Consider the following 26,561-nt stretch of genomic DNA (forward strand, 5'->3'; position numbering starts at 1 on the left):
TCAGAACCTAACAGACTTGCTTAGCCATGGTTTGTTTGGTGCTCATCAACCTACAGAGGCACGAAGCAAGAACAGCTGGAGAAATGAACTTGGCTTGTCTACTCATCTATGGAACAACTTGTGGTTTGTTGAACAGATCATGGTTAGAACAATCCACGGCTTAGCATTATGTGGAAACACAGCCACTACTGGGCTCTCTTTTACAGGCACACATACTGCTTCATACATAATATTTTAGTCGAACATATTATAGGCATCCATTGAGCACCCACTAGAACTGTAACATTTGAAGTCACTTTGTGGCTAAAAAGGGAAGGGGAGAAAGGGCATGGCTCATCAGAAGTTTGAATTCTGTAATCCTTAATAGTATAGTATGTGAAGCATACCAAGATATACATTTTTGTGAAAGACATGAGAAATTCGTGGAACGCTTCACAAACTATACAACAGGATAACTAATAAAAACCATCATCAATAGCTCAATTCATTCAAGAGCTATTGTCCAGTGATTTATTTTTCATTATCACTCTAGCTACACAGTTAACTCTACGTATAGTGGAGTGCCATCTCTAGGGCACAAGCTTTCATCTAGTAGCACATACTGAAGTATATTTACTCAATTTGAAAAGTACATTTGCCTACAAAAATTAAGCAAGTGACACACAGGACAAGCAAACTCTACCCTAACAAACTACCTGTGGAAAAAGCAGATGAGTGTGGGTATGACATCGTTAATCCACAAACTCAAAAACAATCCAAATAATTACAAAGACAAACATGAGCTGCCAGCATTCTTCAGAAAAAAACAAGGCGTTTGAGACAGAAAAAGTAGTAGTGTATGGGTTGGAGAAGACATGCTGCTAATCAGGACATAAACATTTGGAGAGAGGAAGGGGTGGACTGCAAGCCATGAGACAAAACACTGAAGCTAAATAAATTATAGATTATGCTTCAGTATATTTATGAAAACCCTCGCCCAGTGTCTATGTACCTATTGTCTAGATATTGTGAGATTTGCTGGAGCCAAACAGAAGCAATGCTGGAGCAGAATACCAATCAGTGAATTGTTGGCCTAAGTTCTTCTCCAGAAGAAAGAGAGTGTGCTTGTGCAGCTAAACTAGGGGGAAAACTAAACATGATTTTAATTGCACAGAATTCCTGAATGCAGTTTTTCCCCTAACAAACTACCAGCATGGGGCTATAACTTTAATTATTTTCCTTTTTTTGACAGAAGTGGATGAAATATGCAGGCATAGAAGCCTCTCTGGAGGGGATGAATCCTATAAAATTTCAGAAAAATAACTGATGTCATGATTTGGGGACTTTGCAACACGTAAGAGAGAACTTGGTTTAGGCTACTCCCTTAAGAACTACCAATATCTTATTCAGGGCCCTCCTGCCCAGAGGACATAGCTCTGCCACCATCCACTGATCCAAAGGAAGAGTCCCCTGCAGGACCTCTGTTTCCCCAGTCTCTTAGAAACTAAAGGCTACCAAATAAGGTGAAGGCCCTTTAACCAGAAAATGAACATCTCCAGGGAGGCAGAGGCTACCACACTCAGGCCTGGTCAGCCTAGTAAGGCTTCAACTGGCTCTAGTTACCTTCAGAGTTCACATAGCAGGAGCCCATGGAACAGTCCAAAGTCCAGTCGTGTGTCCTCTCTGTGTGATTGGACATTGCCTGCTTCCTCTGCAAGCCTCAAGCACCCACAGAATGGGACAGCTGCAGTGTTTTTCTTTTAAGGGCAGCTTTATAGTTTTGGGTGGTTAAAAAGAGTACACTTAATACCCCCTAGTGTTTTATCGACAGTTGGTATGAAAATAGCAGAATGAGAGAGGTGCCCCTAGGCAGACAAATAGGTCCAGGAACTTTTGTGCTAAGCATCTTTAAAGTAACAGGAAAGTTCCATCTTGTGGACCATACTTCCCTCATCATCATCATCACTGTCTATTTGTATGCCGCCTTTCCATAACGATGGAAACTTCCCTCATCCCATATCTTCAATTGTCGCTTGGCTAAGCTGCTGATTCTGCTTCTTGGAGGAATCCTGAGAAGAGGAGGGGACTTTCAACTTCCACTCTGTCATGTTCTCCTGTTGCTTCTACTGCCTGCCGTTTCTGACTCCGATTCTTTCCTGAGCAAGAATAATGGATGCTGTCTGTGCAGGTTCATTTTAAGACTGCTGCTATTGTAATGCTCTGAAACCTTGCCCCCTGCTCAGTTGCTTCATGCAATGCAGAAGATGGCATACCTGAGATCTCCTCACAACTCAGAGTGATTCCAGACTATGGTCTGCTGCTTCTGTGGGGACCCAGAATCTCTGCCTTCATTCTGGCAAACCACTACAGGATAAGTAGGGGTGCAATTGTTTTCTGTTTCCCTCTACGCAAATTCTGTCAATTAACAATTTAATTAATAAGAACCCAGTGACACTCCAACACTCAAATTCTGAAACATAATTTAGAAGGATCCCCAGGTTCATTTAGTCAGTTTTAACAGTAACATGATATGAAGGAGTGAGGAAAGACTGGAAAACACACTATCCCACAACTCACTTCTGATACCTTTGTCCCAAATTAACCTTACATTTGCAGCAGGCTTATGAGGCAAATTCTGTACTCAAATGCATGTGTGAAGATTTCAGTGCTAACCAATAATTTCAGCTTGTATATGTTCTGGCTCCATTTATAGAGTCACTTGATATGCAGATACTTACTTCATCACTAACAAACTCTTTACTCAAGCCAAAGTCAGTCAGTACCACATGCCCATCAGAATCAAGAAGAATATTCTCAAGTTTTATATCACGATATATAATTCCCAACTGGAAAAACAAATTAAAATCATTCTATATTAGCATGTTAAAGGATGTTCATAATTACCAGATGTCTAAATACACAGTGTAACACACACACACAATCTATATATACACAGTGGATTGATTTAAACCAAGGTTCCCCACTCATACATCTTCATATATATTTCTTTAAAAGTTGTGCAGATCTCACCACTAAACAATGTTATTTATGACCAAGTTAATACTGTGTAAACAATACACCATATGGAAGGGGATACTATGTATACTTATAAGATAACTTATTTTATTAATTTTATAACAATATACTGCTTATTAGATAACTTTTCTTTAACCTCTAGAGAGAATTCTGAATATTAAGCAGTATATAAATACCTAAAATAAGCAAAATGAAAATATTTTAAATACTCCTATTACAACTAGCAGTTTGATAATTTTTTAATATATAAAACTATACACTGGACAATCTTGTCTTCTTTCCAGTGTTGGTCATTTCTGCTTCGATCCAGCCCCACCCTCACAAAAAACTGGCAAATAAAAATGAAATGTGTATGACTAATAAGTCAAAGCAAGGACTGAAACTACTGAGCAGACTAGATAAGTTTATTTTCATTATATATGAAGTGCCTATGTTTGGTAGGTAAAATATTTGTGTAAATATTTGAAAAATGATCGGATTGGTTCTTTATTTACAGAGAAAAGATTACTGCAATTTTTACAGTCTAGTACACATGTGCACAAATGACAGGTTCATGTGTTCCCACCTCCACTCCACCAGTATAGCTGCTTCAGTTTTCAATTAACCAGTTTGTTATGTCTGAATCTGGAAATACAGTCAATGTTTATCCAAACAAGCCAGGATCATTAACCAGTTTGAAGTTGGCTTCTTCTGACAAACTATAGTTAAAACTAACCAAAATTTCCCCCCAGATTGTACACAATGACACAAAATACAATTAGTTGAAAATGGAAGCAAATGCTTCTGTTCTGCTCTGCCATGCCCAATGAGAGGGGGGGGCACAAGCGTTATGCATGCAATGTTAAACCACAATACAAAGGATCATTAATTGTAGAAACTTTAAGAGAAGCTTAATATTTATATATTTTTTAAAAAATCTGTTTAAACAGATCTTATTTAAAAAAACACATTGATTTTTATCCACTTTGAATTTATAGCAAGCAACAACAGAATTTTAATACTGCTTGTGATATTACCACCCAATCCAAAATATGTTTATGTAGAAAAGCAGAGAGCCCTGTTTCATGCACACACTGCCAGGGCTTGCACATCATGATATGCACAAGTCACAGTGAGCCTCAGACTTGTGTACTTCCCCTTCCCCTTTCCTCTCCTGCCTGGCCAAGAAGTAGTAGTAGTTTGGGTTCTACTTTCAGTTAATCACCATTTGCCATGTCATCCAGACCCACAACTGTGGTTAACACTTATGGTTAGTTTCAACAAACCAGCTTAAAAAAACCATGGTTCGATAGTAGCTTGTTTGAAGTTAACCATAGTCAGCATTAACCATAGTGCCCTAGTTTGCACCTAATTTAATGGCTGAATTTAACATGGTATTTGCAATGTGTTGGGAGGCGAAGGACATCTCCTGTAAACTTGAAGAACCCTAAGATCAGTTCACATGTAGTAATAATCCATAGTTTAGCACTACATGCACAACTTGAAACAAGCTGGAGAGAAGCCTTGGCCTCGCATGTTCTCTTGCCCTCTGCTCCTCCTCCTCCGGTCCATAATAATTTAATTAGCATTTAATTTCACATTGCCCTGATCCTTACTTGTGCCGCCATGTGCTTGTTTTGAAACCGACCACAGTTTGTTTTAACCTTCCATCTCTGGTGTGTATGACCCAACAACCGAGCTTAGAAGAAACTTAATGTTAGTGAAGTCTTCTCCCAGTTGTGTGGAAGAGAGGCTACATATCCACCATACATTCAAAGTGCATTATATCCCCCAAAGAATCCTGGCAACTGTAGTTTACTTCTCACAGAGTTACCATTCCCAGCATCTGTAACAAACTTCCATTCCCAGATTTCCTTGGGGAAAATAATGTATGGTGTCTAAGCACTGCAAGAGAAAGGGGGGAGGAGAACAATCCTTATTTATTTATTTATTTAATTAATTTATATCCTGCCCTTCCTCCCAGCAGGAGCCCAGGGCGGCAAACAAAGCACTAAAAACTTTAAAACTTCATAAAAAAAAATCTTAAAATACATTAATACAAAACAGCATTAAAAACAATTTAAAAAACAACCTTAAAAAGGGTTAAAAACATTATTAAAAAACATATTAAACAATTCTGACATAGATGCAGACTGGGATAGGTTTCAACTTAAAAGGCTTGTTAAAACAGGAAAGTCTTCAAAAGGCGCCGAAAAGATAGCAGAGATGGCACCTGCCTAATATTCAAAGGACTCACTGCAGCTCATTCCAGCTAGTGCAAGTGGTGCTAAACCATTGTTTACTATGATCCAGCCATAGGCTTCTGCATATTTACAAGAGACCTTCTTTCCGCAAAATTGCAAACAGCATGTTAAATTCTATCAAGTTTAATGTTGATACAGTTTAAAGAAGTGGTTCCTAAACTTGTTTTCCCACAGACCACTTGAAAATTGCTGATGGTCTTGATGGACCACCCAATGATTTTTCTGCAATTGTGATGCACTATGCTAAATGCTATATGATTTTTATTTTTATTGCTTCTTTTGTTTTTTATATTGTATTTTGTTGTATAACAATTTGTATTCTATAGAATTCAAATTGTAAAGCAATAAAATACAAAATAAGAAATAAAGCAATAAAAATACAATTAAAAATCAATATAAATATTTAATGAGGACATGCTGTGGACCACCTGAATGAATCTTGTGGACCACTGGTGGTCCACAGACTGCAGTACCCCTGCTTTAAAGTGTAAGACTTTTTCCCCCTCTGCCACACATTTTTGCCCTTTGCCACATCTTGAATTTTTCAGAAAAGTTGAAATAATGGATTTACCTTGTGTAGGTGTTCAAGTGCCAATACAATCTCCCCAATGTATATTCGTACCTCATCTTCAGTAAATCTCTCTCTTTGTGAAAGATGGGTAAAAAGTTCTCCTCCATTTATGTAATCTAAAATACAGGAAGTTGAATATTTACTGTTGTACAATAACTTTACATTACTTTTACCAGAGTAAATTACCAGAAAGCAGTATAATCTATACTTTTTGTTACAGACCTTTATGAATGGTCTTGCTCAATTTTGCTCAGTGAGTACAACAGACCTTTAAGGGTCGAACTAAATGTTACATGAAAACTTCCCCTCACCAAGAAAAGCTAGTTTGAGGAGAAGGTCATATTGAGTAGAGAAGCAATGAAAGCTCGGGGTGCTTAACCCTTTCCCTGACTGCCACTTCTCCCTTCAAAGCATTCTTCCAGATGAGGCATTTAATATGGAATGACCATGCCTCATTCACTCACATTTTAGAGGGGGATGGGGAGGGAGTCCAGACAGCATAGCCATCCTTGTATAATCAGCCTGTGCTTTCCCAGCAACTGTATCATGTTTTCCCCTACTGCAGATCAGACTAAAAAGAAAAAAAGAAAGAAAGAATGGAACAGTAGCGGAAACTTCCCAGGGTGTAGAGATGCTCCTTATCACTATTTTCCCTTCTTTTTTAAGGCTCCTCCTGCTGGTTTCTGCTATTAATTACTTGCTCTTTCCACTAGCACTAACCTTATTGGTCCCCTAATTACACTAAGTTGTCTAATGTGTGTAGACATTTACAATTTTAAAAACTGAAGTTTTTCTTAGCACAGAGAATGCACAGCCACTGGGAAAGTCATTCTGCATTAACTCCTTTAGTATCTCATTGCTGGGAGAAGGTAGCAACATCTGGTAATGAATAAACTGCAAGCAACTGAGTGAAAAAGGAGAGACTCATGCCCACTGCGTGGACAGAACATAGCAGAATGTGTATAAAAAACCACTAATGTAGCTGCTCAGTTGCTTTTCTGTTGCAGCCAGAATTGCAACAAAGAGTTCCAAGAGCCCACCTTCTGCAAGCACCCCATATTTCCTTGGCCCACTGAGTTTCAACTACAGGTTTGTTTGGAGTACAGCTGTACACCAATCACTAGATTGCGTCTGGACACTAATTTGGCATTTTGTCAAATAGCCTGATTCAGTTTGGACTGTTTCAGAGATTGCCCAATAAAGCACAGAAGTCCAAGTCTACTTTGCCCCCATACCCTTCCCTTCACCTTCACTTCCACGAAAATAAGTTTTAAAAGCTATTGCGTTTTCCCCCTTTTGGCAAAAGTGAATGAAATCTGCAAGCATACTAGCCCCTCCAGAGTGAATAGCCTGCCAAATTAGAGTCAGATAGGAGGTTTTATGCTTAAAATTTACTTTAAAATAATAAGAAAAAAGAAGGAACAGTGTTTTGTGGCCAATTGGTTTGAAAACTGCAGACATGAGACAGATGCCCCTGCCAGACTGAAGACAAATTGGCCCAGGAGCTTTCACGCTAGGTAACTTTAAAGTTGATTTGGGTGGAAAGAACTATAAGATTTGCTTTCTGCCTGATATAATTCCCTCCAATGATAACAGGGGTGGGGCACGTTTTCTGGCCAGTGCGCCAGATCCTTATCTCCCCATCCTGGTGGCCCAAATCTGACAGGTGGGTGAGGCCCATTCACTATGACATCAAGTGACACTGTGCTTTGAAGCCCCAATTGTTGGGACTTCAAACATAGCACAGGTCTGTTTTAAAGCCATTTTTCAAAGAGCCCTGTGGTACTCTTTACATCTCCAGTCTTCAGAGGTTCAAAGAGCAACATTGGACTGTTTGCAAAAGCTCTTTCAAACAACCCTGCACTGTGCTGTAGCTGCATGTGCCTGTTCCCAACAGAGGAACTGGCACACACAGCAAATATAGAACTGAACCCCACTCCCTGCCCATCAATTGATGTTCCCCCTGTGGAGTGACATCAGCGGACTGGCAGGTTGGTGTTTTTTTAAAAATGGCTTTGTGGGCCAAATTTGACCCCCTAGTGGGCCACGATGTGCTCCAATGCTGGAACTTCACCACCCCTGGATTACAAGTGTGACCTGTCAGTCACAGCAGAGCTCTCCCTTCATCATTTTCCCCTCCTCATTCTGGCATCTTCCTTAAGCTTAGAGACATAAGTTTTGCTTTTGCAAAGTTTCTTTCCTCAAGACATTAGGATTGGAAAGCACTGGTAAAATCATCACCTCCGATTGCAAGCTAGACCTGTCAGTTGCAATGAAACTCTCTTTCTGTATACTCTCCCCACTCTGGTGTTCACACTCCCTTTCCCTAAGATCTCACAATGGTGTTATAGTAAGCTTAAAGACACTGCTGAAAATGAAAGTAGATACTTGCTGCAGGATTTTTTAAATGTCTGGATCAACAAGATACCACAAAGCACTTCAAGGGTTCCCTCTTTGATTCATGCCACTTGTAGGTATGAATGACATGTTTGCCTTTGACAAGCCCAAAATTTCTGAGGCAACCGCAAGAGAAGTTTACATGAGGGTTATGCAACAGAACTATCTGTAGCAGCAAACCAGAAACCCACACTGACAAGCTATGTTACTAAAGGGAAAAAATCAAAAGGGGTGAGAGAAACAAGTCTTATTTATCTAGATGTGTTAACATTTGTAAAACCTGAAGTGGGGCACGTCAGCACTGAAGGTAGAAAGCTTATCTAAGCAGCCACACAGTTGGCATTTGTTAGTCTGCATAAATACAATTTCAACACAATTTGATTTGTGATTTGTCAGAAAGTATTTATAAATGTCTTAAGAGCAACAATCAGCAGACTCTTTATAACAACTACAGAAATTACTTATTGGTTTCATCTCAGATACTCCTTTTCTGCTCTCCATTGCAGCACAGCATCCTGGTTGCTTGCTCTTCTCACACACACAAAACATGAATGTCTGTATTTTCTAATCTGACTTTCTTTCAGATCACTGAAAAAGTGAATATACTCAATATGGTTAGGGCTACTCTTGCAGAATATAACCTTTTAAATAAATCTTTTACCACAGTGACAAAAGTTAGGCAGAAGGCAATAAGCCACAGTGGCCATTTTCACTGTCCAATGTGAAACTATGGTTTTAGTATGTGCCTGAGCAGGAAGAAATCCATGGGAACCTCAGACTTTGGGCTCCCCACTTTGCTTTCTGTGTAGCTGGGAGGACTTCAGCAGAGTTTACTTTCCAAAAACATAGCTAGTTGTTACATAGCAGAGGTCATGGTTTAAAACAAATTTGAATTAGCTAAACAAACCATGAGTCCCAGCTGACAAAGCATCTTAACCCCAGTAACAAAGAATTAGCCCAAGATAACAGGTGAGCTAGTTCAATAGCAGGGTTAGAAGGCCAGGGCAGATTGCTCTGCCTCTCACCTTAACAATCTAACAAATCCCATGTTCTCAAGTAAAGTAACTCAACAAACAACAACAACAACAGGTATGCAATTAGAAAGCCAGCAGGGAAGTGGGGATTGTCCAGTGTATTGTACAGAATGTCACATGTATGACCATCTGCCTGCTGACAGAAGTAGTGTGTGCACGCTTGGTGTAATGACCTGCTGGACCCCAGGGAATGGGTCTGTTCCCTTGAAGCCTATGTGGATGACCTGGAGAAGCTAAGAGAAGCAGAGAGGTTGGTGGGCGAGGCCTTTGGGGATGAGATAGCTGTGTCCTACTCCTAGGGTGACAGCTCCCCTGCTTTCATGGAGAATGAGGGTCTTGTCACTGTGAGGAAATGGGAAATAATCCCTTATTTATTTATTTATTATTAATGACCTAGAATTAGGAGTGAGCAGTGAAGTGGCCAAGTTTGCTGACGACACTAAATTGTTCAGGGTTGTTAAAACAAAAAGGGATTGCAAAGAGCTCCAAAAAGACCTCTCCAAACTGAGTGAATGGGCGGGAAAATGGCAAATGCAGTTCAATATAAACAAGTGTAAAATTATGCATATTGGATCAAAAAATCTTAATTTCACATATACGCTCATGGGGTCTGAACTGGCAGTGACTGACCAGGAGAGAGACCTCGGGGTTGTAGTGGACAGCACGATGAAAATGTCGACCCAGTGTGCGGCAGCTGTGAAAAAGGCAAATTCCATGCTAGCAATAATTAGGAAAGGTATTGAAAATAAAACAGCCGATATCATAATGCCGTTGTATAAATCTATGGTGCGGCCGTATTTGGAATACTGTGTGCAGTTCTGGTCGCCTCATCTCAAAAAGGATATTATAGAGTTGGAAAAGGTTCAGAAGAGGGCAACCAAAATGATCAAGGGGATGGAGCGACTCCCTTACGAGGAAAGGTTGCAGCATTTGGGGCTTTTTAGTTTAGAGAAAAGGCGGGTCAGAGGAGACATGATAGAAGTGTATAAAATTATGCATGGCATTGAGAGGGTGGATAGAGAAAGGTTCTTCTCCCTCTCTCATAATACTAGAACTCGTGGACATTCAAAGAAGCTGAATGTTGGAAGATTCAGGACAGACAAAAGGAAGTACTTCTTTACTCAGCGCATAGTTAAACTATGGAATTTGCTCCCACAAGATGCAGTAATGGCCACCAGCTTGGATGGCTTTAAAAGAAGATTAGACAAATTCATGGAGGACAGGGCTATCAATGGCTACTAGCCATGATGGCTGTGCTCTGCCACCCTAGTCAGAGGCAGCATGCTTCTGAAAATCAGTTGCCGGAAGCCTCAGGAGGGGAGAGTGTTCTTGCACTCGGGTCCTGCTTGCGGGCTTCCCCCAGGCACCTGGTTGGCCACTGTGAGAACAGGATGCTGGACTAGATGCGCCACTGGCCTGATCCAGCAGGCTCTTCTTATGTTCTTACCCCACCCTTCCTCCCAGCAGGAGCCCAGGGTGGCAATTAGAAGGTCCTTAGAAGGGACCCATTCCTTAGTTGATAAGCAGTTATCCTTTCATGCCAAGGATACTGCTACAGGGTTTGGGGAGGGGTCCTAGTAATGGGTGAATCAATAATGAAAACATAGATAGCTGGGTATGTAATGGGTGTCCAGATTACATGGTAACTTGCCTTCTTGGCGCTAAGGCTGAAGATGTTGCCCACTGGCACCAATTACATTGGCTCATGAAGCTCTGTGGTCCTGGAAACAAAATTTATGTTGCCAAGTAGGAGGTTGAAAACCATGATTTTCAAGGTAGCTCTCACTAAGTCCTATCTGTTCCACGTTGCAAGGCCAGCTAGACAAGTTGCAGCCATGTAATCTCAATGTGTAGATAAGTCAGGAGGAGGGGGTTGAATCTGAATTTGTTAGGCACTGGGAGATGGGCTTCCCATGGGCATCTGGTAGGCCACTATTATTTATTTATTTATTTATTTATTTATTTATTTATTTATTTTATTAAGCTTATATACCGCCCAACTAACAACAGCTCTCTGGGCGGTGAACATTAAAAATACAATAAAAATAACACAATACAGTATATCACAATACAAAACTGTACAAAAAACTGTACAGTCTAAAATCAAAATATAATAATTTAGAATTAACAGGAATTAAAATGCCTCAGAGAAAGGTTTTAACCTGGCGCCGAAAAGATGATAGTGTCGGCGCCAGGCGCACCTCCTCAGGGAGACCATTCCATAGTTCGGGGGCCACCACTGAGAAGGCCCTAGATCTTGTCACCACTCTCCGGGCTTCCCTATGAGTCGGAACCCGGAGGAGGGCCTTCGTAGTAGACCGTAGTGTACGGGCCGGTTCATATTGGGAGAGGCGTTCCGACAGATATCGTGGTCCCGCACCGTATAAGGCTTTATAGGTAAGTACCAACACTTTGAATCTGGCCCGGAAGCATATTGGAAGCCAGTGCAAACGGGCTAGCACAGGACTATGAGCTGAGGGCCTTTGCTCTGATCCAGAAGGCTCTTCTTGTGTTATATATGTTTGGACAAAAAGGAAGGATTCCACTTGAATCAGGATAGTATCACATGATTGGTTCTTAAAATCAAAAAGTTGGCAGAGCAGCTTTTAAACTGATTGTGGGGAGGAGCCAGGAGCCGAGAAGTATCCAGTTTGGGATAAATTAGCTCCCAGATGGTGAAAACATTTACAATCATCCAAATGGGGGACAGGAGGACCAAACTTTGAAACTGCAAGGGCATACAACAGCAACTCAAAGAGACCAAAGCACAACAGGGTAACACATTGGAGGCATTAATTCTTACCTCTTAGTAAGGTAAGAGTCTGATATTTGGAGAGTTTTTGGTCCCTTGAGTGAGAGACGAGGGAAATGTAATTGCCCAGTATGTTTGAAAGTTGGAGAAAGTGGTTTCTATACCCCCAGTTGAGAGCCTGTTAAATGGGAATAGACAAGGGGGAGTGCTTGGTATAGATGTTTAAGGGGGGTGTATTGTTGCTTGCTTGTTATGTCAGTATTTATCCAGGTTTGGCTTGTTCTCGATCTTGGCAAAGAAAATGCAAACTGGCAGAAAGGAATTTGAGAGAAATCGAACTTAAAGACCAATACAACAAAACATTCTCTATATACTGTACATTAGAAGCCAGAAACTGGATAGGTAGGTGGTTGGACCTTTGGATGTCAAGACAGTAAAAATTATGCTAAAGAAGGAAAGGAAGATTGCAGAGAGGCTGAATAAATTATTTGCATCTGTCTACACAGCGGAAGATGTTTGACAGATCCCTGTGCCTGAATTAACTTTCAAATCGCCATATCCAGATGGCATCACTCTGAGAGTTCTTAAAAAGCTCAAATGTGAAACTGCTGATCTAACAAAAATATGCAACTTGATACTAAGATCAGCTTTTGCAGCCAAAGACTAGAGAATGGCCAGTGTTAACACCAATTTTAAAAAATGGAACCAGGGGCATCCAGGAAATTACAGACCAGTTAGTTCAATATCTGTTCTGGGAAAACTGGTGGAAATCATTATTAGTGATAATATTACCAAGCATAAAGAATAACAACTCCTGCTGAAGCAGAACCTGCATGGCTTTTGCAAGGGCAAATCTTGTCACACTAAAATTTTAAACTTCTCTGAGAGTGCCAGCAGACATATGTTTTTAAATTGTTTTTACATTTTTTAAAATTGTGTTTTTAAATTGTTTTTGTGTTTTAAAATTTGTATATTTGTTTTTAATGTTTTTAATTGCTGTAAACTGCCCAGAGAGCTTTGGCTATGGGGTGGTAGGTAGGTAGGTAGGTAGGTAGGTAGGTAGGTAGGTAGATAGATAGATAGATAGATAGATAGATAGATAGATAGATAGATAGATAGATAGATAGATAGATAGATAGATAGATAGATAGATAGATAGATAGATAGATAGATAGATAGATAGATAGATAGATGTGATCCAGCTGACACAGTGTCCTTGGACTTTCAAAAAAGATTTGGATAAAGCCCCTCACCAAACCTACTGAACAAGACAGCAATCAGGGGATAAGAGGACAGGTCCTTATGGATCAGTAACAGGTTACAGAACAGGAAGTAGAGAGTAGGAATAAATGGATAGTTCTCCCAATGGAGAGATGTAGAAAGCGGGGTCCCAGAAGGATTGGAACTGGGTCCTGGGTTTTTTAACTTGTTCATAAAGTATCTATGGTTAGGGGTGAGCAGGAAGATAGCCAAGTTTGCTGATGATGCCAAATTATTCTGGGTAATTAAAACAAAAGGCCTTGTGAAAACAGGATACTGGACTAGATGGACCTTTGACCAGATCCAGTAGGGCTCTTCTTACGTTATATTCTTATGTTATTAAGGAAGCTTCATAAGCCTTCATAACCAATGGTTTGAAGCTGACTTGTTTATAAACTGATCAGAGTTCATTTTACACCGAATGCTCACAGTGACTACTTCTTGCTTATGCAAGTACCACTAACATCATAGAATACAAAGTATGTGCAAGAAAAACCACACAAGGTAGCTCCAATTACCCCAGCAAAATTAAATGGAAGGCATTTCATTTAATATAGAAGGCAGTGGTAATCAACTGATTCTATTTTATCCAACTCAGTTGATGAATCCTAAACATAGCAGTCTTGTCTTATTCAATTTAACAAATGTACAGTATTTGAATATGGTCAGGGTTTTTTGTTTATTTGATATGAAGGATTAGGGGTTTTTTTTGTTCATTTTTGGTGATAAAACTAGTTTTACAAATAATGCTGATGAATCCATTTTAAGAGATTCAATGGAAGAAAACTATAAATATAAAATGAAGTTTTAAAACTGAAGGAAATGTGTTTTAAATTATTTCTACTTTTGTTTCTCATGGACCTATAAGGTTGGGTTCAACACACTCAAAGAAGACCCACTAAAATTAATGGACAACTAACTTGACCATTGATTTCAATGGGTCTACTCTAAGTATGAGTTAGTTGGCTACAACCCATACTATGGACTGGAATACAAAGAAAGGTAATTGTTCTAATACTTTTAATTCAATAATTTGTAGAAGCAGATCTTTATGGCTTGATTTTTTTGTTTCAGCAAAATAACTTCTATATTTTATAAAAACTTACCCAGAATAAGATGAAGTTTTGTGTCCGTCTGAAAAGCATAACGCAAAGTGACCAAAAATGGAGACTGTCGTATATGTTCTAGTACTTGTCGTTCAGTCTTTGTATGCTCAGTTGTTTTGGCTTTTTGAATTATTGTTGCTTTTTTCAAAACCTTCATGGCATACAGCTTGCCAGCATCATGACCACTTATTTTCCTCACCAGAAATACCTTCCCATAGGCTAAAAACAAATATAAATATAAGACACTGAAAATACAGATATTTGTAAGAGTAATCGGTTACTACTGTATCCAATCTCTGTCACAACCCCACAACTGAGCAAATTGCCCACATCAAGGTACTTCCAACAACATGTACTGAAAGATAATGAAAGTAATCTTAGAACTGAATGGCATTTCTACATCTTGTTGACTGAAATAAATTAAATATTATTGAAAGCAATGTGGACTCTGCCAGATCAACAAGTGTTAAATCTTTGTCACTCCCCCAATACCAAATTCAGGTGAAAAGTGATGACAGGAATGGAGCCAAAACAGGCAAATGAGAAAAGGGAGGTATCAGCATACTTGGTGGAAACCCAAGGTTTGCAGAAATAGAAAAAAAACTTTTTTTTAACAACTGTGGTGGCAAAGCTCTCAAAAATAGCCCAATAAGAATTGAGAATGTGGCCACATAATACTGACTGTAAATTGGAAAAGAAAAACAAGAAACTGAGGAAAGAATGACGTAACTTGGAGGGCATGTATGGAACCTTGATCAGGAGGCACTTCTGGTATAAAGTGAAGAAGCACTCCCACTTGTTACTTCCAGGTAGGAAAGACAATGGTGGGGGAAAGATGAATAGAATTAAGTATCCTGAAAAGGAGCATGGTCACTGGCTGGAACCCTAGCAAGAGCACTAGCATTAAGGAAAAACTTGTTACATACTGTGTAAGCAGTCATTACATATAATTTTTTTTTTAAAAAAAACAACTTATGCTGGGTAGTATATTTTTCAAAAAGCTTTTGACATTTTCTTAAATATTTCCTACTCTCAAAATGCATTTTTGTTGTTAACAAATGATAAAGAGCTGAAAAAGACAAATATACAAATTTTAGCATGCTCAGCCTTGTATTATCTAATTCTTAGAAAACATTTTTTAAAACTGTTAGGATTGTTAAGAGTTTGTACTCCAAAACATCCATGAGTCAGATAAATCATAAAAGATCTAGGCAAAATTGTAATTAACACAGCATCAAATTTCTTCTCAAAATAAAAGTTATTTTGTGCTCCATGAGATATAATGCATAGGAACAAACTGAAAATTGCATGAGATACTTCCAATAAAGTCTGATTTCCACCACTAAGCCTGGACAATTTTTTTAAAAAAAAGATTTTATTCAAAATCATCCCTTAAATAAAATCTGAATACAGTGACCCAGCAATTATTCTAAAACATTCATGGAAAATTAATATAAAGCTCTTTGTGGTAAGTGTCAGGAAGCAGCAATAGAGGCAGGAGGCATCCCAGCCATGCAAATGGTTGACAGAGAATACTATTGTCCTCAAGTGGGAAATGAGTCAATGTTCCATGTAATCTTCACTCTCTTTAGCCCTGGGACAGGTGCAGGTTTGGGTTCACCTCAGCCCTGTGCAGCATTTACACATTGGACCATATTTGCTTAAGGCTACATGTGTAGAGCTCAACTAGAATAAATAAATAATAGTATTTTCTTATTTCTTATTTATTTATTTATATCCTGCCCTTCCTCCCAGCAGGAGGCCAGGGCGGCATTCATACAGCACTTTCTAGAACTTTACATGCATTATCTAGTTGTAAACCTTATAATACCCTGTAATGAAGTCAGCATTATATCCCATATTACAGAGAGAAGCTGGGGGGGGGGGTTACCTAAGGCCACACTAGCTCATGGTAGAGGTAAGATCTGAACCAGGGATTTTCTGATTTGTAGCTCAGTCTCTTAGCCCATACACTGCACATTTCACTACCACTTACTCCCAACATGACTCTGGAAGGAGAATTGTGTTGTGAACACAGGCCCTCTCCATACAATCTATGCACAATAAAATTGTCCTTCCAAAGTCACATTGAGAATAAGTAATCATGAAATATAATTCTACATTTATGAATATTAGTATTCCAGTGTCAACTTATGTTTCACTAATTGCACACCCAGCATCTTTCAGTAGATGATCCTGAAAATGTAAGAATTGGAAAGAAACTTAAAAGCTCAATTTTCCCAGCCCACTTAGTTATAACAAAGCTCATCCTCTAAAGTAGACGTCTATTTGACGATTTTTAAAAAAATTTCCATGTTTAATTAGCAAAGAAAACCTATTCTTACCTCCTGTCCCAAGAACTTTCAGCAGTTCAAAGTTCTCAATGCCCACCTTCTCTATGTGGCCTGTGAAGTTTGCTAAGAAAACACAAAAACATTCCAGTGTTAAAATTACTAGTTTTGTAACACAGAGACACTAAAGGACAAACAAGACAAGGCAAATATGCAGCTGCTACCAAAAACACCTACTACATGCCTAGCCCCCAGACCACACTGTATCAACTAGAACAGTGGTTACCAAACTTTTTTTTCCAACAGACCATTTGAAAACTGCTAAGGCTCTTGGCAGACCACTTAATGCTTTTTATGCCTGTTGTAGCAATTGTAATGCGCTGTGCTAGATGCTGTATGATTTTACTTATATTTATATCACTCCTTTTATTTTATATTGTATTTAATTGTATTACAATCTGAGTTCCATAGAACCCTTTCCACTCCTTTCAAGTTGCCTCCTCTTTCTTCCCATTGCTCTGCCTTTCACACTTCTAATTCACTCTATTCCTTTCAAGTATCTGTCACTTGTGGTCCACCTTACTTACCTTCCATGCAGACTGGACCACCATTATCTAAGAATGACAGAGTAGCTGCTGCGCCCACCATTCACAGCCACTGCACATGCCATTATTCACAGACACACTGTAGATCACCTAACTAAAGTTCACTAGCCACTGGTTGTACACAGACCATTTTAGGAACTCCTGTACTAAAACTTAGTTTATGTTGAGACATCACAACATTCCAAGTTTCACTGCCACCAGCAACTACTGACGGAGATCGGGGGCGGGGACACAGAAAGTTATGATGTCACACAATACAAGATAAGCTGCATATTTGCCATAATGTGAAGTATGTCCCAGGTTAACTGATTTTTCAATGAGTAACTCTCATTTCATCTGAAAAGATCAACTAAAGAAAAATATTGATATTACAAGTAACATAACATACTAGTTTAGTTGAAAATGGAAATGGACTGCCTTCAAGTTGATCCTGACTTATGGCGACCCTATGAATAGGGATTTCATGGTAAGCAGTATTCAGAGGGCGTTTACCATTGCCTCTCTCTGAGGCTAGTCCTCCCCAGCTGGCAAGGGCCTGCTCAGCTTGAGACAGATCTATCTAATGGAAGATAATAACTGTTGGAAATTGTTCCTGATTACTTTCATAGTTTGTGGCCTTGCTTCCAAATTATCATCTTTTGGAAATAAATAATGGCTGTAATAAAGGAAATAAAGGGATAAGAATACCCACATAATCCATTAGTTATTTTTGCCAGTTATATTAAAAATGCAGTCGTAAGAATCAAAATAACTAGTTAATATTTAATTAGCACAATAACTGAAATTGCTTCTAAGTGGAAAATAAAATCCTGTACTGAAGAGTGTTTAAGGCAAACATTGAATATCTGTTACTCATACTCAGAGTAGACCAATTCAAATCAATTGCTTTTCCCATTTATTTCAATGGGTCTGCTCTGAGTATGACTAACATTGGATATCACCCATTATTAATAACAAGGCACATTTATTTGTTAAGATTTAAGGAACCAGGAGGAGGAAAAATCTGTGTAAAACTGGAATTTGTGTATTTTTGAAATAGAAGCTATGGTTAAAATCCATCAAGGACATTCTTCTTTATTGAAATATTGAAGTATCAAGGATTATTTTTAAAATTAACACTATGTTATTGTTTGGTTTATCATCATTTATCATGTTCTACATCTGCATTTCGTTTGTGGAAAGACTATATACAATTTAATGCTTTGTTTCATTACAAATCAGTGTATTAAAAAAAAGGCGGCTCCATTTTAAACATTTAATTCTCATCTAGGTATAACCACTCTCCCAGCCCATCTCAACACTCTTGCCCCACAACAAAACTCAGGTATGAAACAGAGCAAAGTCACACTCTTTTGCACATGGTAGCTATCTGTCCAGGAACACATGTGGTCCTGAAAAGAGATGTGGAAGCCTGGGGGGAAAAAAACAGAAAAATTTGGGGGGGGGAGGGTTGATTTTTTTTCTTTTCTTTTTTCATTTTTTCCAAGAAAAAAACATAGTTTTCCTTCACATCTCTAGTCCTGCAGAATGCAGGCACAAATTACCATCTACCTATTGTTCTTATAAAGCATACTTGCATGCAGACATTGTAACAACATGGGAGTGAGCTGTATTGGACAACCGTTCCTGGCCCTTCCTGTTTGCTGCCTCTCCTTCCACCTCTTTTATAGATGCAGAAGAGGTATTAATGAAACTTCTTAGGCTTTTGGAATCTTCCACACACACACACTGGACTTCCACCCGTCATCCCCCTCCCTCAAGAGACAAGTGTCAGGTTAAGGGGTATGGAATCATGCCTGTAAAAGAACACAAGTCACTCTCCAATACTGTCCTCATTTTTTACAGTGTTTGTGTGACTGTAACATTTTGTCTTCACACAACTCATCTTAATGGGGTAGGGGGTGATGTGGATACTGTTTAAATGGGGGGAGGGAAGTGATGGAGTAATGTTAGAGAAGAATGAGTGGCGGGTAGGTGGAATAAAGCAGAGCACAGTTCTGGAAAGAAAGGGTTAATAATTATTCTATATCCCACCCTTCCTGCCAGTAGGAGCCCTGCGCAGCAAACCAAAACACTCTAAAACATCTTAAAAACAGACTTAAAAGTATTAAAACAAAACATTTTTTAAAACATCTTTTAAATAAAGTTTTAAAAACAACTTTAAAAGCAATTCCAACACAAACACAGAATGGGATAAAGTCTCTATTTAAAAGGCTTGTTGAAACAGGAAGGTCTTCAATAGGCACTGAAAAGATAACAGAGATGGTGCCTCTCTCTAATATTTAAGAGGAAGGAATTCCAGAGGGTAGATGCCATAACATTAAAGCTCCACTTCCTATGTTGTGCAGAACGGACCTCCTGATAAGGTGGTATATGCAGAAGGAGTTCACCTGCAGAACTTAGTGATCGACTAGGTATATAAAGGTAAGACGATCTTTCAGGTATCCTTGTCCCAAATTGCAAAGGGCTTTATACACCAAAACCAGAACCTTGAACTTGGCCCAGTAGCTATGGGCAGCCACTGCAATTATTTTAGCAGAGGTGTCACATGATGGTGATACCCTACCCCAGTAAGCAGTCATGTCACTGCATTTTGCATCTGCTACAGCTTTCAGACCAACCTCAAGGGCAGCTCCACATAGAGGGCATTACAGTAATCCATCCTGGAGATTGTGCATGGACAACAATGGTCAGAATATCCCAAGTCCAGAAACAGCTGCAGCTGTCTTACCAGCCAAAGCTGGCAAAAGGCACTCCTAGCTACTGAGGTCACATGGGCCTCTAGTGACAGAGATGGATCCAGGAACACCTCCAGACTACGAATCTGCTCTTTCAAGGGGAGTAGTACCCCATCAAAGGCAGGCAATTATTCAAACTTGGGAACCACCAACCTACAATGCCACCATCTTGCTCAGATTCAGACTCAGTTTATTGGCCCTCATTCAGCCCACCACAGAGCCTAGGGCTTGCACAGCCTCACCCAATCAGATGTTACAGAGAAACAGAGATGGATATCATCAGCATAATGCTGACACCTCCCCCAAATCTCCTAATGACCACTCCCAAGGGTTTCATATAGATATTAAATAGCATGGGGACAAGATGGTACCCTGCAGCACCCCACAGCACAACTGCCAGGGGGCCAAAAAACAATCACCCAATGCTATTCTCTGAAAACGGCCTTGGAGATAGGATTGGAACCACTGTAAAACAGTGCCTCCAATACCCATCTCACCAAGTCGGCCCAGAAGGATAACATGGTAAATGGTATCAAAAGCAGACTTCCCAGGAGGATCCCTACGCCTGTGCAGCCTCTGAGACGAGCTCTGTCTTGGATGAAACTTATCCAGTTTTAAATTCAGTCAGAAGGCTCTTTTCTGACTGGGAATAATTTCTTCCGGATAAGGAAGAAACGTGAGATTTCCCACACAGCTTTGCTTTGATTGTTGGAGTCTGGAATTCGTCAGAATTGTCTGTCTTCCAGCAGCTCAGCCAGAGCGAGGATTTTTATGCTAGCTCAGCTGGATAAGTGACCCGTTTTTTTATACGGATTAACAGGCAAACATCCTCCTGTCTACATTCATCATTTTCTTATCTATACAGCTAAAGAGATTTGTCAAAGTAACAGCAATTGAGATAACCTAGGTGAGGTAAGACTTTCCTTTTTTTTATTCACGGAACTAAGGGGGAAGAAAATATAAATAGCTTATCTTTTTTATTGCAAAAAGCTGACATGGAAAATAGCATTTTAAAGATTACAACGGACGAGAGATTTCTGATTGGGAGAGATAAGAAATCTTTTTGATTTATAAGACTTTTGTGTAATATATGGCTGGGACTATTTTTCCTGATCTACTTTTTTTTTGACGAATCTGCTCATTCTCTCTGCTACTAGTTATTTGGATGCTGAGAAAAAAAGCCGTTCTTACACTTCCGGGCAGATAAGAGATAAGGGCTGTCTAGCGTGTGACGTTAGTTGGTTGGAAAGATTAACTCCTTTGTAACTGGTTAAAGAAATAAGCTGCTCTTTGTCTGGGACATTGAAAATTGAAGGAGTTTTGTTCCTTTGGCTTTAAGAATGACAATTAAGCAGATCATGGATGTACAAGAAGGGACTTTATCTCTAGACATGTTTCAGAAAATAATGAATGGGATTAACTCAATAAAACAAGAACTGAGAAATAATAGACAAGCGTGGAGAATTGAACTTCACGAAATGAGACAGGAGCTGAAAGAAACTCAGGATTCTATGAGAAAGGAGAATAAAGATAGATCTGGAAAACAAAAAAAGGATGAAAGAGAAATTAAAGGCAAGGTTCAAACTATGGAGATTGGCTTAATTATGAAAAAAGATTTGGATTTCCTGGCTGTGATGGATCCTGGAGACAAATATTACAGTTTGGAATTCAGCGCTGTCCCTGAAGGAATTGAAGAGATTGGAGATAAAGATATTATCGGTTCAAAAAAATTCCTGGACTGGAAGGATTTGATGGAACTTGAAATGGAGAAAGTTAACAGAATTAATCCCTGTTTTGTGTCAATGGAAAAACCTTCAAGAGATGTACTAGTGTATCATGTGGAAAAGAGGAAAAGAGATGCGGCATTGCAACAATACTTCAGTGATACGTTTGGATTTGATGGCAAGAAAATATCTGTGATGGAGGAAATTCCTATCAGACTTCTATTATATGACTATGACAGCAAGATTTTTGGGTGCGTAAAGATGGAAGATGGACCCAATATGGATAATGACAGAAGAGCGATTTAAAATTACTGGACTTAGTAGATTTGATGAGTTGGATTAACTGATATGTTTATTTAGTAAAAAAATTGATTGATATATATCTCAAGGATTGGAAACTTCTCTTTGACTTTTTGTGGAAGATTAAAATGATTGGATGTTAATGAGATTTGAAACCAACTAAGATAACCTAACCGCTGGAGGAAGGTGATTTTATAATCTATTAAGAGATAGGTTTGTTATATATTATAGATTTATAGCTGAACTATGACAAATCGAAGTCAATATCTTTTCTTTTATATATATATATATATATTTTCTTTTTGTATTGTACTAGTTATTGATTTGTGTTGTTTTCTTTTTGTATTGTTTTGGTTTTGAAAATTGGAATAAAAATTAATTGAAAAAAAAAAAAGTAAATGGTATCAAAAGCCGCTGAGGCATCAAGTAAGAGTAACAGGGTTGCACTCCCCCTGTCCTTCTCCCAATAAAGGGCATCCATCAGGGCGACCAAGGTCAATTCAGTCCCATAACCAGGCCTGAACCCAGACTGGAATGGGTCAAGGTAATCTGTTTCATCCAAGAGTACTTGCAATTGCTGCGCCACAACCCTCTCAATCACCTTCCCTAAGAAGGCGGTATTTGCAACCAGTCAGTAATTGTTGCAAACCAATGGATCCAGGGTGGGCTTTTTCAGGAGCAGTCGGATCACCACCTCTTTCAAAGCGGCTGGAACCACTCCCTCCCGCAATGATGCATTGACCACACCCTGGATCCACTTGGTCAAACCCCCTTGGCAAGCTTTAATAAGTCAAGAAGGGCAAGGGTCAAGAGGACCCGTTGCTGGCAGCAGCATCGCAAGCACCTTGTCTATGTCAGCAGGCTGCATCAACTGAAACCGTTCCCAAGAAGTTGCAGCAGACATTGCACTGGACAACTCACTGGGAACTACAGTAGATGGGACATCAAGATTGCTACAGAGCAACTTTACCCTCAAAGTGCCATGTAAACAATTCACAGTGAGTCTCCGAAAGGTCGAAAACTCCATTTCCAGGAGTTGATGTCAACAGACCTCTGACAATATGGAAAAGCTCCACTGGATGACTACTTGAGGATGTGATGGAGACAAAGAAGTAGGCCTTCTTTGCCACCCTGACTCCCACAAAGTAGGCACAATTATGATGTTTTACTTGTGCCTGATCAGCCTCAAAGCAACTCTTTCGTCACTTGCACTCTAGCCGTTGTCCAACTTGTTTCATTGCCATTAGTCCACTAGTTTACTAAGGTACTAACCAGGCTCCACAATGCTGGAGAGGGTGCTCAGGGACAACTGTGTAAAGAGCCCAATGCGTCTCATTGTTCCACAGCACAATAAGGACTTCAACAGGGTCACCTGTTCTAGCTACTGGGAACTACACCAGGACATTCAGGAATCTAGTGGATTCCATTAGTCTCCTGGGATGGACCATCTTAATCAGTTCACCACCCCTGCAGTGGAAGATCACAGCAGTTAAGTCTAAACTTCACTAGAAAGTCATCTGACCACAACAACGGGGTGACATCCACCACCCCCATCTCCTCCATCTGGAGCAAGTCAAGGAAGCAGGGCTGTGGAGTCGGAGTCGTGAACTTGGAGTCGGAAGCAATTTTGGGTGGAGTCGGAGTCAGTAGAAATGTACCGACTCTGACTTCAAAATAAATTTTGATTGACAAATTTTTTAAAATATAAATTTAAAATGTCAAAGAAGTTTCCCATGAAGTCAGCTGTAGTTGAACATTTCACCATAACTCAAGATGGAAAACATTTTGTGTGTCAGTGTATGACACAGGACCCCGATGAAGACAAATGCTGTGATGCCAAGATCAGCGCATATTCAGGCAGCGATAAAAATGCTCCTATGAGAGCTTCCAATTTAAAAAGACATTTACAGCCCTTTCCAGGGCTGTAGAGTCGGAAGCAATTTTGGGTGGAGTCAGAGTCGGGCAGTAGAAAAATAGAGGAGTCGGAGTCAAAGGTTTGGCATACCGACTCCACAGCCCTGCAAGGGAGTGCCCTACCCTATGTGTTGGACTGGTGACAACTTGAGCCAGCCCCATGGTCATCATCAAGGCCATGAATTCCTGAGTTAAAACACTAGAGGCAGAATGGATGGCGAAATCACCCAGGATTTGGGCTCCTCCAATACCACAGCCGACACGCCAGCTTGGTCAGAGAAGCTGCCGGGCAGTAGGGTGGACGGTACACCAGCAGCACTTTACTGTCTCCTTGGCCTGACACCAGGTGAGGCCCTCACAGCCAGCTCCAAAACACAGTGGTTTCCTGGTGACAGAGATTAAAATTCTGTAGACCACAGCAACCCTACCCACCCCCGTCCTTGCAGCCTGTCCTGGTGTTGTACCAAGTATCCAGGTGGGCAAAGCTGGGTCAGATCAACTCCTCCCAGCCCACCCACCCACCCAGTTCTCAGTAATACACACCAAATCGGCACCTTCATCCATGATCAAATCATGGATGAGAGTTGATTATTGTGTAGCGATCTGGCTGTTGTTAAACAGCGCACACAGGCCAGTGGGCACAGCACATGAGCAACCAGGAACCCATATATGAGAGCAATCATAGAATCATAGAATAGTAGAGTTGGAAGGAGCCTATAAGGCCATCAAGTCCAACCCCATGTGCAATGCAGAAATCCAAATCAAAGCATTCCCAACAGATGGCTGTCCAGCTGCCTCTTGAATGCCTCCAGTGTCGGAGAGCCCACTACCTCTCTAGGTAATTGGTTCCATTGTCATATGACTCTCAGTTTTTCCTGATGTTCAGTCGAAATCTGGCTTCCTGCAACTTGAGCCCATTATTCTGTGTCCTGCACTCTGGGACGATCGAGAAGAGATCCTGGCCCTCCTCTGTGTGACAACCTCTCATGTACTTGAAGAGTGCTATCATATCTCCCCTCAGTCTTCTCTTCTCCAGGCTAAACATGCCCAGTTATTTCAGTCTCTCCTCATAGGACTTTGCTTCCAGTCCCCTTTTTCCAGGGATTGATGTTAGACTGACTGGTCTGTAGTTCCCCGTTTCCTCCTTTTTGCCCTTTTTGAAGATAGGGACAATATTAGCTCTCCTCCAGTCAGCTGGCACTTCACCAGTCCTCCATGAATTCACAAAGATAATAGAAAGCAGTTCTGAGAGTTCTTCAGCCAGTTCCTTCAATACTCTAGGATGCAGTTTATTGGGCCCTGCTGATTTGAACTTGTTCAAAGTGATTAGGTATTCCTTCACCATTTGTCTATCAATCTCAAGCTCCAGTGCTGCCCCTTCTACTTCATGTTTCCCGGGAGGGTCATAGACCCTTTTCTGGGAGAAGACTGAGCCAAAGTAGGAATTGAACACTTCTGCCTTTTCTTTGTCATCTGTTATCATTTTGCCATCCTCACTGAGTAGCTGTGCCACCATTTCTTTTCTCTGTCTTTTACTATGGACATACCTGAAGAAAGCTTTTTTGTTGCTTTTAGCGTCTCTCACTAACCTCAGCTCATTCTCAGCTTTAGCCTTCCTGACGTCATCCCTGCAAGTCCGTGATACCGGTCTGGAGTGGGAGTGAGAAACAAGGTGTAGATAGAAAGGATTAAGAGAACTAAGAACTTTTGGCAGTTTTAAAAATGAGAGTGGGGCAAAGAACTCCATCTAGATTTTCCCACCTTCACTCTCACAGTTGACTAATGGGAAGGGGCATGTTGACCTGGTAAGGCAATACCAGTAGTAGGGCGCTGCAAAGAGTTTTGGGATATCAGTTGGGGAATGCATCCCATCAACTCTAATTTTCCCTTTAAGGGTTTGAGCAGGTCAATTCCTTTTCCCCATTCTCCCCCCCCCAAACACTCAATTGAAATTCGCTAACACACAATAGTCCCTGTAAGTTCTCTAAAAGTAATGGGTATGATTTGTATGCTATTATATGTATGGAATGTCCATCAGCAGTGGCCTAACACCTATGATGGACATAAGACTTTACTACGTACAACGTTTAACAGAAGTGTACTGCAGTGCTGAACAAGATACCCAACATCATTGCTGGGACTAATTCATGTGCTATAATTTCAGTGAAAATCAAGATGAAAGATTCGTGGCATTCAAGCACAGGCTAAAAGAGGAGAATAAGTAAAAAAAATGTGAAGCATTACAAACAAATGAATCCCTAGCAGCAGTTTAGACTTCAGTTCAACTAAGGAAAACATTAGTAACCATTTTGAAAGATAGAAACATTCAGGGAGCTTCTGTAATGGCTTTGTGTCAGTTTCTGCTTGATCTAGCTGGCTTATCTGTCAGGATGGATAATCACCACAAAAGAAGAATATAAAGTAGATAATAAAAAATGAAAAGCAGGTGTCAACTCATCTTAAGTAGACAATATATTTAGATACTTTATGTTCTCCATGGCAGCACAGAGAACATAGCAGTAAAAGTATGCCAGGTCCCAGACAGGTAGTCCTCAACAGAGGAGCCCACATCGGAGGAAGACCAAGAGTCTCCTGTTTTGGACCCAGTCCT

The 26,561-nt window shown here is 40.1% G+C and overlaps 1 protein-coding gene across 5 annotated transcripts in view; it reads right to left on the reverse strand.

Annotated features, from left to right (window-relative positions):
* RPS6KA5 (ribosomal protein S6 kinase A5) overlaps nucleotides 1-26,561 on the reverse strand; it is a 103,470-nt gene that overhangs the window by 55,635 nt on the left and 21,274 nt on the right. For 4 of the 5 annotated variants that reach the window (XM_061611958.1, XM_061611957.1, XM_061611956.1 and 1 more), the window contains exons 2-5: nucleotides 16,724-16,795; nucleotides 14,379-14,597; nucleotides 5,830-5,945; nucleotides 2,718-2,825 (exon numbers count right to left, since the gene is read on the reverse strand). In XM_061611958.1, the coding sequence (XP_061467942.1) occupies nucleotides 2,718-2,825; nucleotides 5,830-5,945; nucleotides 14,379-14,597; nucleotides 16,724-16,795 (515 nt within the window). Of the gene's footprint in view, nucleotides 1-2,717; nucleotides 2,826-5,829; nucleotides 5,946-6,293; nucleotides 6,380-14,378; nucleotides 14,598-16,723; nucleotides 16,796-26,561 lie in introns of those variants that run through there. The other variant, XM_061611959.1, reaches the window with a different exon arrangement.

Source organism: Rhineura floridana, chromosome 2 (assembly GCF_030035675.1).
Source record: "Rhineura floridana isolate rRhiFlo1 chromosome 2, rRhiFlo1.hap2, whole genome shotgun sequence".
Classification (NCBI taxonomy): Eukaryota; Metazoa; Chordata; class Lepidosauria; order Squamata; family Rhineuridae; genus Rhineura; species Rhineura floridana.